This window comes from Silene latifolia, chromosome 3 (genome assembly GCF_048544455.1).
Source record: "Silene latifolia isolate original U9 population chromosome 3, ASM4854445v1, whole genome shotgun sequence".
NCBI classification, from domain to species: Eukaryota; Viridiplantae; Streptophyta; class Magnoliopsida; order Caryophyllales; family Caryophyllaceae; genus Silene; species Silene latifolia.
The window spans coordinates 109,552,454-109,564,526 of record NC_133528.1 but is presented as its reverse complement, the minus strand read 5'-3'; the positions used below and the strand labels follow the sequence as shown (position 1 = coordinate 109,564,526).

The window sequence follows — 12,073 nt, the reverse complement described above, 5'->3', positions numbered from 1 at the left end:
AGCTTTCTAAGTCGGTTGATTTAATCCAAGTATCAAGTATAAGATGTCGAGTTGGATTAATGATTGATTTGCATGCAAGACGGAAATTAAACATCCATTTACCGTATTAGGTTTAGGGTGCATAACATGATCCATTTGTCTTAGTAAGGCATTTTGCAAATATGGTTTTGAATAATCAAATAGTCATCCGATACGTCCTATATTCGGGCTAACCGGAGTCGGGATCGTCCTAGACTAATGCTGGAAAGAAACAGGCCCTGTACCAGACGGCTATATGAGGCGCGAGCCAGCCGGCGGTGTAAGGGGCCTCCCTCTGGTTTTGAAAATGAGAAATGGAGGGCCTGTTTAGGCGCGGGTTAGCCCACGGTTTATGTGCCATGTTCTGACCTTTTAGAAAACGTTATAAAACGAGTTGAAAATGGGTATTTGAACCCGGTTTGATTTGAATGGGTCGTTTAGACCGCATTTGTTAATTTGGAGAACTAGACTCGAATAATCATCATTATTTTGACAATATTCGGTGTCGGATTCGATTTGACAAACTTGACATGAATAGTTTTTAAAATAATTATGGACTAATTGCTTTAAATCCATTTGAATATAATTAGTCGATACTCATCATCATACCCGGGTTAAAATCCGGCATGGTATGTAGAACCAAGGATGACTTTGTGTTGGTGACTAATATGTTTGTTTTTAGAAATGTAAAGAAATGAAATAAAAGGTTTTAAAATATCTTTTAAATGTTATTAACCAAATATTATCACCGAAACACGGATTTAACCGTCATGGTATGAGGAACCAAGGGTGAAAAAATGTTTTATGGTTAAAACAAGTGAAATAAAATAAAAAGGGTTCGAAAATATTTGGAATGGTAAAAACCGATTACAAATATGAAAATGGATTAAAGGGAAATGACGAGAACAAACACGGTTGATCTCTGACCTGGACATCCCATTTAGGCGTGGGCAAGCTGGCGACCTAAGGGGCTTCTGCCTCAGACCAAAAATCAGTTTTGGCTCGTTTATTCCATATTTTGGTTCATGTTATGCACGTTTTAGCATGTTATAGTCATGAAACAAATGAAGATATAATGAAAGAGGATTTTTACACCCTCATACTTACATGTTTGGTTATGGCGAGTGACCGACGTAAGTGTAACAACTCGTTTGATCGGAAAAAACTCGGTTTAAAACCGTTTTGGTAAGTAAAAAGAGTGTTTTAATTTTAGTGATGGTGTAATGGTCGAAGTGGTCGGTCAAGTGATTTAATGCACGATGACGGTACCAAACAATGTGTAAGGCTTGTATTTACGATCGGTAGGTCGTAAATACGGGTCGGGTTGTGACTTAAGAAGTCGAGTCGAGAATTTTAAGGGAGAAAAGAGGGGGCGGACACTCGCGTAAGTCTCAAATGGGTGGCATTTGAGGGGTATTTATAGGAGAATGAGTGGTTGTGTGAGTTTTGAGCGACGTGGCCACTTGGGCTGCTCAAAGAGGCGCGAGCCACGTCGCGGTTCTTCGAGTTGTGTTGTCACTTTCACAACAAACGCAATCATGATTTGTTCTATCCTAGGTTTTGTAGTCACATGTTTGGTACTTGACCAACATGAATCCGGGAAAACTTAAGGTAGAAGGTTTGAAATGTTTTGTGTTTGGTGGTTGACTCGGTTTGACTCGTTGTTGGAGTCGGGATTTGAATTTTTGAGTCGGTTTTTGGTCCGGTGTCGGTTTTGACTCTAGTTAGTGTCATTGCGACCCCGTCGTCGTGCATTAAACACTCCAGGTATTTTTGAAATGTGAAATGTTTTATTTTCGAAATCGTTTTAAGTTTTCCGACGTAAAGTTGTACACAAACTGTCGATCAAACGCCGCGATTCCAAAACACGTTGTAGTCCGATAATCATCGGGTGTTTGTTGGAGTCTCATCAGATACTAGGTATCTACAGGTGGGTGATCATACGATTATAAATAAAAGACATCCTTAGAACCTAAATACCAACCCAAAACCTTCTGAGTCTCTTAAGCATTGTCTTGGAGAGCTCTTAAGAGTTTATATCATTAACTCCACGATATATATATATTTTTTATATTATGTCCAAGTGGTGTTTATAATTTTTATATAAAAACTTATACATCTCATTTAGCAAAAAAGTAACATATTTTTTTTTTGAAAAATTATATAATTAGATTCGTGGTAAATAAATGCTAACATTAGAATATAGTATCATATTATTTGCACATATTTTAATTAAGATAAGAAGTTAAAAAAAATGTACTATACGAATATTAATAAATAGTACACCTATAGTATTTGCATATTATTATTAAACTGGGTTAGATGTCGAATTAGGTATGAAAAAGATGGTGTATTTCTAAGTATATTGTTTGTCCCACATTGAAAAATAATGTAGGTGTCGTAAATATACTACATATAAATAGTTGAATTGTCCCACATTAGAAGATTATCATGAGGTGAGGTATCACATGATTATAAATATGAGTCATAACTTAGGGGTATCAACCCAAAATCTTTTGAATCGCTTAAAAATTATCTTAGAGAGTTCTTATAAGAGTTTGTATTAACGGCAAACCTTAGTTACAACAATACCATACAAATATTAATCACGTAGATATTTATAAAAGCGATTATATATTACTATATTAGTGATATTATAATGTTTATTTTAAGACAATCGATAGTATAATAACTTTATTTAAGACAAAGTCATAATTAAAAAATAAAATGGGTGCTAAATATACATAAATTTGTTTGTGTCATATAATGATAATCTCTGCACTAAAATAGAAAATTTATGGATTATAATACAATCAAGTGTTGCATAAAAAGATCTTAAATCCACAAACAAATCAATAATGAGCTTTTTTACTTTGATAAATAGTAGAATTAAATCTTTTTAACTTTCAAATATAGGTAATTATTATGCCTCATTACATTTGAGTAACTAAAATACATCATAATTAATAAGTGATACATGTCAACATGGTTTTAACTTGACATGTATAACCTGAAGAGTGGAGTTCGAATCCTAGCAAGATATCATCTCTTATATTTTAGCACTGTATACCTGAAAGAGCAAGACTGGCAAACTTACTCTCCACCTGCAGATGCTCCTTGGACTTGGAAGAATGTTTGCAAGGTCAAGGAAAAATTGAAGGATGGATTTGGTCAGAGTTACTGGTTAGCTGATGAGCACGGTTATACTCTCAAGAATGGTTACAAATGGTTATGCACTCACCAAGCTAAAGTGGACTGGTATCCTCTGGTTTGGAATAGCTGGAATATTCCCAAGCATTCAATCATCACATGGTTTATTATGCAGGAGGGGCTAAATACTAAAGCTAAGTTATACCAGATTGGCTTTTGTGAAGACAATCTTTGTCTAATCTGTGGTGAACAGCCTGAAACGATCAATCACTTATTCTATGAGTGTCATTATGGATGCAGAATCAGGGCAGCTCTTGCTGTCTGGATGGGAAGAGCTTTTCCTACCATTACTGATCTTAGGAATGGTAGGACAGGCAGTCTACAATGGAAGGCAATGGCTATGATATTTAATGTGTATCTCTATATGATATGGCATCAGAGAAACTTCACCAGACTCCATCAGTCTGTTGTGAGGCCTGAAAAGTTAGCTGCTCAGATAAAGGAGCAGGCAGGAAGAAGAGGGTGCAGTAAAGCTGGTCCTGGGATGGCTAATAGCACTAATGGTTGGCTAAGCTGCTTGCAATGAGGGCCTGGTAGCTGTTGTGCTGTTAGTTTTTGGTTGTATCGTTTGATTTTTTGGTTTTTTTTGAGCTCATCAGGGTTTGAACCCCTAACCTTGTAAATGTATCTTGGTCCTTGATATAATATATATACTCACATTTCACCTAAAAAAAAAATACATCATAATTTTTAACCATTAATCAAAATCGCACCAGAAAAAGGAAATATTTTGGATTTGTTTATACATTCTATTGCTCCCTCAATTACATCTTAAAAGTCTTGTTATGAAAAAAAATATAATTTAAATTATATCATTTGTACATATTTTAATTATGACAAAAAATGGAAAAAACGTACGAATATAAATAGATAGTACTTATAATATTTTCTCTTTATTAAATCGGGTTGGATATCGAAATAGGTGCAAAAAAGATGGTGTACTTTTTCGTGTGTTATTTGTCTCACATTGAAAAATAATGTAGGTATGGTAAATATACTACATATAAATAGTTGAATTGTCTCACATCAGAAAATTATCATAAGGTGGGGTGATCTTAAAAATTAATTTAGGAAAGTATTATAAATAATATTTTTTGATGTAAAAAATAAAGTGGAGAATCTTTTAATTATTATAAAATTTATTTCCTATATTATATTCAAGTGGTGTTTCTAATTTTTATATAAAAAATTTTACATTTCATTTGGCAAAAAAATATCATTAAGAAAATTATGAAAATAACATAATTTGATTCGTGGTAAAAATGATATCATTAGCGTATAGATTTCATATAATTTGTACATATATAAAATTGTGTACTTCTTAGTATGTTATATGTCTCACATTGAAAAATAATGTAGGATTATATAAAAATAATAGAATTGTCTCACATCGAAAGATTAACATAAGATGTAGCGGTCTTATGATTATAAATATGAGGCATCCTTGGAACTTAGTTATCAACCTAACATCTTTTGCGTCTCTTAAATAAGATGTTTTGACTTTTGATCATATCTAAATAAATGATTAGACATAAGATGTAAATATTAAGACCTTATAACCAATTTTTTTAACTAAGTTAATTACCCCGTTGCAACGCACGAGCATCCAAACTAGTTGATTAATATATCACATTGTGTTATCAGTTGTAGTGGGATCCAATTTAATAATTTATTATGGACCAATAAATTATTATAGCCCAATTATTATCTAGTTTGCCATTCAAAGAGTTGGCCCATTTTTCTGAGTGGATAGCATAGGCGGGAAAACTATTAAGAGTAGTAAGGGAGATTGCATAATATAATAGGGGTAAATTAGGGGTAAATGATATGATGTTATTTTTTCGGATTTTATCTCTGATGAATTGATATGAGATATTGTATATTGGGGTAATTGATTGTGATTCGAGATTCAAGATATTGTGATTTGAGATTTTCGAAATAATATTGTTAGCATTGCATAATTTGTGGGGCAAATTATAGTTTGTTTTCATATAGGATTGTATAATTAGAAAAGTCAAAGCATAATTTATTTCCATGTATAAGATTCCAAGAATTATCAACTTAGAATGTTAGTAATGATGCCAAATCAATGTAAAATCAATTAGTTTAAGTCGACTTAGAACGTGGTTTGTGCTATTTACAATCCATAAGGTAGGCCCATCAAAGTGGGAAGACACTTGGGCGGGAAACTACTAAGAAAATTTTATTCTCTTAGTAGTAGGGGATACTCCAAATCCAAAATGAGGGTCATTTAGGGTCATAACTTGACCTGGTTTGTGACTCGATGGCCTGGTTCGAAGATAAGTTTATCTTACATGTGAATTTAGATCATATAGAAATAAATAAATTTACAAGGTACATAGAAATTACATTTAGTTTTCTAAAGTTAAAACTCAATTTTTTTCGAGTTTATATGTAATTTTTTTGAGTTATAATTTATTTTTTTGAGTTTAATGTTTAAGTAAATGAGCTCAGAACCTTTATAATAAAACTCATAATTTTTAAAATAAAACTCGAAAACTTTATCTAAATGCTCAAAAACTACACCATCTAATATAATACATCTGATGTATAGTCCACTTACCGGAAAAGTAAGGGTGTTTATTTTTACGGTACACAATTTACTCAATATAGTACGCTTTTGATAGTTATACCCTCCTCATTTTCTCTCACTAACAATAATCAATTGTACTGCTTAAACAAAACCAAACAAATAGAAGAAAATAAACATTGAAATCACGTACTACATTAAGGTCATCAATCCAATCAGACCCACCCCCACCGGTTTTTGGAAAATGCCTCGACGACTTCGAGCAACCTTGTCCTCTCCGCCAATCGCTTGTCCCTTCACCGCGCAGCCTCTCCCTCACGTCTCTGTCCGCGTTGCCTCTCCTTCATGTCACCGCCAACGTTGACTTATTAATAGGAGCTTAGTCGTACTTTATAAACAATATTTATATTCTCAACAAACAACTAGCAAGTAGTATGTAGAGGTCGAACCCAAAGGACGGTTAACTTCTAAATTGAATGAATTTGCAATGTTCAACAAAAGGCTTTTAACAGTGAAGAGTGTCGCAATTGATTGTTATGAGATGAGTGAAATAACTATAACTAAAATAATGAAATAAAATGTGAACTAATGAAAATAAGAGCAAGCATATGTAAATAAGGATGAAAATTAATAAGAGAAAAGCACTAGGGTGTCATGAGTTCATAAAGGTGATCAAATAGTAGATCAAAAGGGTATGAGTTTGGTTTGGTTAAGGTCATTATATAGTAAAGCCGAAACTTTCGGTCCTGCGGTTCATAGGTCGAGTCAGTTTAGCTTTCGACGTACACCTGATCTTCCCACTAGCATAGTGCATGGTCTAACAATCCTTGAGTTGACTTATATCTTACAAGGTTTATTGAATAGGTCAAGAATCATGCTAGGTTGTCAATCAAACATTTATCAAACATAACATGTGCACTAATACTAGAACTTACAACAATTTAATCAACCAAATCAACTCATGAATCATGGATCTACCCTTTAATCTTTCCCCCTAATCCCCCATTAACCCTAGCTAGAAGACTACACACTCATTATCCTGTTGATTATTGTAGACACCTCATTTCCGCACCTCCCGCAAACCACCTGGTGATGATTGGGCCGCATGTTTAGTACGCGGAACGATTTGTGACAGTTCGTAAGTTTATCGTCAAGTGATTGCTCAAACATTTATGTCTACCTCTTAATTGTCATCTACGCGCCGATACGGTCGTTTTGACAGTAATTAGAGTAGATTTGGAGTCCGGGCCTAAAACCGTCTTCATTTTCTGATAACCGTTAAATCCCGAGTCAGAATGTTCTGGAATGTTCCGGATATTTCTATTCCATATTTTATAAATCTTTCACAATCTTTTAATCTTTGGTAAACAATTTCCCGTAATATTCATACAAAATATTAAGGAAAATAAGATTATCCCGTTATTTCATAAATTAAACACGGAAATCTTTCTTCCGCAGGAGGAAACCACCTGGGAATAGACGCAGCAGGTGCTGCGCCTCTTCCAAGGGACGCAGTGACTGTTGCGCCTCTTTCCAGGTCCTTTTCTGCGTATTTTTCGTGTCTTTTTCATATCTTTTCGAGATTCACTTCCAAAGTCTCTCCGAAAACCCTATACCTTCACGTGATTAGTATAAATAGGAGCCTTCGCTCCTCATATTTCTCACGCGAGTGTCCGCCCTTCTCTTCTCCCTTTGCATTCTAGACCACGTTCTTACTTTTTGGCGTCTACGTGCTTGAACATTCGACCAAGTAAGCTCAGATCCTTCTGAGTACCAGCCTCGTTTGCATGACCGACCAATTTGACCAACTCCACCATAATCAACTTAATTAATCTTAATCGTTTTCCTCTTACGAGGGCACTTTCGTTACATTCGAGTCGAGCATCACTAATCATAAACTTAGTTCATCTCGTTTCGTCAAACATGTAAGTCTGAGGGTGTAAATCCTTCTTTATTTATTGTTTTTTTTTGGTAAAATGTAAAAAATATATTGATGCTCAAAAAACCATATACAGTATACATTGTTCACAGTCCATATTCTTATCACAAACTCAGCTAGCTCAGCTACCATAATACATAGAAGACCATATCAGCTAGTGCAGTAACTTCTCAATCCAATGCTTATCCTTCCTGGACACTGTACCCTGCAATTGTTGCCTAATCATGTTCCTGATATCCGCTTGTATCATTACCACACACCTGCCAGGACTGATTATAGCACCCTCATGCCTGCTCGCATTTCTTTGTTTCCAGATATAATACTTGGCAGCATTGAGGATACTATTCAAAACCCCATTCTTCAGTCTAGTGAATCTCTTGTGTTGCCACCAATTCTGAGTATTGGTATCAGACATAGTCACTCCCGTCCATTCCTGTATTCTCTGAATAACTCTCCTGTCAGATCGCACCGGAAGAAGAGGTGATGAGGTGACTCTTCCTCTTGAGCACAAATACAACATTTCTTTGTCCGGGCTAATACCAAGTCTGAAAAGCTTGTCTTTGGTATTAAACCCTTGCTGATAGTACAACCAAGCTATAAAGCTGTGTTTGGGAATTGACCATTTGGTCCAAACAATATGATACCAGCTTACATCCTGGCTGTTTTGCCTTAACCAGCTATATCCCTTTTTGATAGTGTACTCCTTACCTGGTACCATTGCCTATTCATTCTGGTGATATGCTGGCTGAAACTCCTGCTTCAATTTACAAACCTTTTTCCAAGTCCAACTGGCATCCTGGGGAGGGTTATAATCCTCCCATTCTTGTCCCTTCAGATAGACACTATGCACCCATTGCACCCACAGTTTAGATGGGTGAGCCTGAATCCACCAAACCAGTTTCCCAACTGCTGCTTTATTCCAAATGTATTCATCTCTCAGTCCAAGTCCCCCCTCCTTCTGATTAGTACATATTTTTGACCAGGCTACAGTAGGGGTCCTATACTCAGTCCCTCCATGCCACAGGAAATTTCTGCATACTGCTTCAATTTTGAGGAGCACTGCCTTTGGAATGATGAAAATAGAAGCCCAGTAGGAGTGTAGTGTTCTATATACTGCTTTTATCAACACCAGTCTCCCAGCATACGAGAGTTTTTTGGTTCCCAGTTGTCTTATCCTCTCCAAACCTTTATCAATCAATGGTTGGCAGTCTTTGATTGATAATTTAGATGGTTTAATTGGCACACCAAGGTATTTGAAAGGTAGTTTGCCTTCAATGCATCCTGAAACCTGAACTATTTCTCTTCTGACTTCACTAGTTACTCCATTAAAATATACATTCGATTTTCCCCTACTCATCTGAAGTCCTGATGCTTGTGAAAAGGTTGAGAAAGTGCGAAGCAGTATCATAATGGAGTCCACATCTCCTTTAGGAAAAAGCAACAAATCATCTGCAAACATTAAGCTACTCAATTTGAATTAATATAACATTAGTAGCATTCAATTGCTTAAGCATTTTGCCATTCCTAAAAAATTCATGGACGGCAGCACATACATCTCCTCCAACAATGTCCCAACTAGCTTTAAAGAATTGACTAGAATAACCATCTGGACCCGGAGCTTTGTCATTTGGTATACTGAAGATAGTGCTTTTGATTTCTGCATCAGTAACTGGTGTTAGTAAAATATGGTGGTGAGACTCATCACATTTGTTACCTTGCTGTACTACTCTGGAACTGACAGGAGTTGTGGGGTGAGACTGGCCTAACAGCTGGGTATAGAACCTTAGAAAACTCTCCTGAACACCCTTCTTATCAGTATGTTGATTTCCCTGATGATCAGTAATCTAGACTGTCTGATTTTGTCTCCTTCTAGTTTTCAAAATTCCATGAAAGAATGAAGTATTTGCATCCCCATCTGCATTCCATTTCATCTTTGCCTTTTGTTGCAGGAACTGGTTCCGAGCTTCAGCCAACTGTTGGTAGTTTTCTCTAGCCTCACATTCTTGTTGAATTAGGCCTAGGTCCTGAGGATTCACTCCCAATCTTTGCTGTATTTTATTTAGTTTAGTGAGAGCCACCTCAGCATTACTCTCAATATCAGCAAACCTGGTCTTGTTCAGCTGTTTGAGCCCTTGCTTCAGGTTCTTCAATTTCCTAGCTAGCTCATACATCTTAGTTCCAGTCTGCATACAGTTCCATCCAACTTGAACAATCTCTTTAAAGTTGGAAGCCAGACTCCACATATTAAAATATTTAAAAGGTCTGGCTCTCTTTTCATTAGTTAGATTATCCTGTACCACACAAGGAGTGTGATCAAAAATCCCCTTAGGCAAAAAATGTGCATACAGAAGAGGGAATTCATCGAGCCATTCCTGGTTCACCAGGAAACGATCCAGTCTGCTATACACCCTATCAGCAGGGCATTGTTTGTTATTCCATGTGTATAGAGCTCCCATGGCAGGACTATCTATCACTTCATATTGATGCAAGCATTGCCTGAAGTCTTCTTCATCCTGCCTAGAAAAGGAGCCTCCCACTCTTTCATCCTCAGTTAAAACACAGTTGAAGTCTCCCCCAATGGCCCATGGCCCTGAAATGTTATTTGCTAGTCTGCTTAAATTAGCCCAAAGAGACTGTCTCTCAGTGCTTCCATTGAAAGCATAGACCATGGTGACATGAAAACGTTTGTTGGTACTCTTATGAAGCACTGTCATATGGATATATTGGGCATCATACTCCATAAAATCTATATCCCATTCATGAACCTGCCACAAAATCCAAATTCTGCCTCCTTGATGGTATGCTGAGTTTGTAGAAATACTCCAATTACTAAAGGAATTCATGGTTGTGTGCAAATTATTTGGTTTGATTTTAGTCTCTAATAAAGCAAAGAAATTAACATTATTATTTATCAAAAATCTATTTATAACCTGCTGCTTACTCCTCCTATTCATACCCCTCACATTCCAAAACCCTAGCTTAATCATTGATCAGGTTTATGGATGGGGTGTCCCTCTGAACTATTGCCCTTCTCTGCTGAATCAGTAAGAAGCACTACAGTAGTCCCTCCTTCTTTTACTGGTGTATGCATTGGCAATGGGGGGAACTCTTTAATCTGAACCAGAACAGGCTCTTCCTCCACCCTGGGTGCAGGAACTCTAGGTGTGACTAAAGGGTTTTCAGCACTTGCCTGATCTGAAGTTTTTGGCTTCTCCACTTTCCTCCAAACCTGTTTAACAGGCTTAATTAATTGGACTTTGTGAATGGTTTGATTTTTCCCTTTTCTGCAGGTGTTGTGATCATGCCCCAGTGTCTTGCAATTAGTACAGAGCACTGGTTTCCATTCATATTCAAGTTTAACCTCCACCAGTTGCTTCTTTTCATCATGAAATTTAACTGTTTCAGGGAATTTTTGGTCAATTTGCACCTCCACCAGAACTCTAGCATAGGCTAATCTTGTTTTCATCTCTGTAGCATTATCCTTTTAGATATATTTGCCTACCAGTCCTGCAATTTTTGGCAAGCTTTGTCCCCAAAATTTCAATGGTAAATGATGCAGCCTTAACCATGTTGGTACATTTTTAACATGCTCTTTTTCCAGTGCCACATTCTCCTGCCATGGCTTAATTATGACGGGTTTACTATCAAATAAATAGTGGCCTGCATTCAATACCTGGTCCTGCATGTCTTTCGTGTGAAATCTGACAATAAATATCCCATTAGGCATGAATGAAATCTTGTCTATGGTATGCTTATGCCATATCCTCCTCAAATATCCTTCTAGCACCGCCATGGGTGGGTTGGCTCCCAAAATATAGCCATATACAGCCTGCTTCCAATATTCTAGTTCATCATGCACGTCCTCATCAGACAATTGAAGCAATGGCTCTGACTCTTCTATCGCCTTTGGACTCTTAGCCTTGGATACGTGCACCCATTCTCCCTGCTCCTCAGTACCTGATACTGCCTCTCCTTGTGATGTTTTATCAGTTTCTTTCGTTGGTTCTGCATCATCAAGGGAGAAAGCAGGGATACCTATGATGTTTTGCATGTTACCATGCTTCACAGCCTCCTCATCATAGGTATATGGTTCGCTTTTTTAGTTATTCTAGTAACCTTAGTCGTCTCTTTAGATGTTACCCCTTTCCTCCTCGTGATATTGCGTAACTTTGCAGACTTTGAGGCTGAATTCCTTGCCATTAATGCAAGAGATTCACCTTTACGTGGTCGGCAAAATGGCCTTCTCAAGAGAGCATTTTGTTGTAGGGTAATATCCGTATAAAACCCCTTAAAATTAAGGACTATAACGCAATTTTAACATGTGATTAATTGTCATAAACGAAAAATAAGAGAAA

The 12,073-nt window shown here is 36.6% G+C and overlaps 2 protein-coding genes across 2 annotated transcripts; both read right to left on the bottom strand.

Moving 5' to 3' along the window:
• Positions 1-7,872: 7,872 nt before the first annotated feature.
• LOC141649479 (uncharacterized) lies at positions 7,873-8,436 on the bottom strand. The gene has a single exon (XM_074458168.1). It carries the CDS (start codon positions 8,434-8,436, stop codon positions 7,873-7,875), a length of 564 nt encoding a protein of 187 aa, XP_074314269.1.
• Positions 8,437-9,562: 1,126 nt separating this feature from the next.
• Positions 9,563-10,561, bottom strand: LOC141649477 (uncharacterized). Its single transcript, XM_074458167.1, has one exon. It carries the CDS (start codon positions 10,559-10,561, stop codon positions 9,563-9,565), a length of 999 nt encoding a protein of 332 aa, XP_074314268.1.
• Between the last annotated feature and the right edge of the window lie 1,512 nt (positions 10,562-12,073).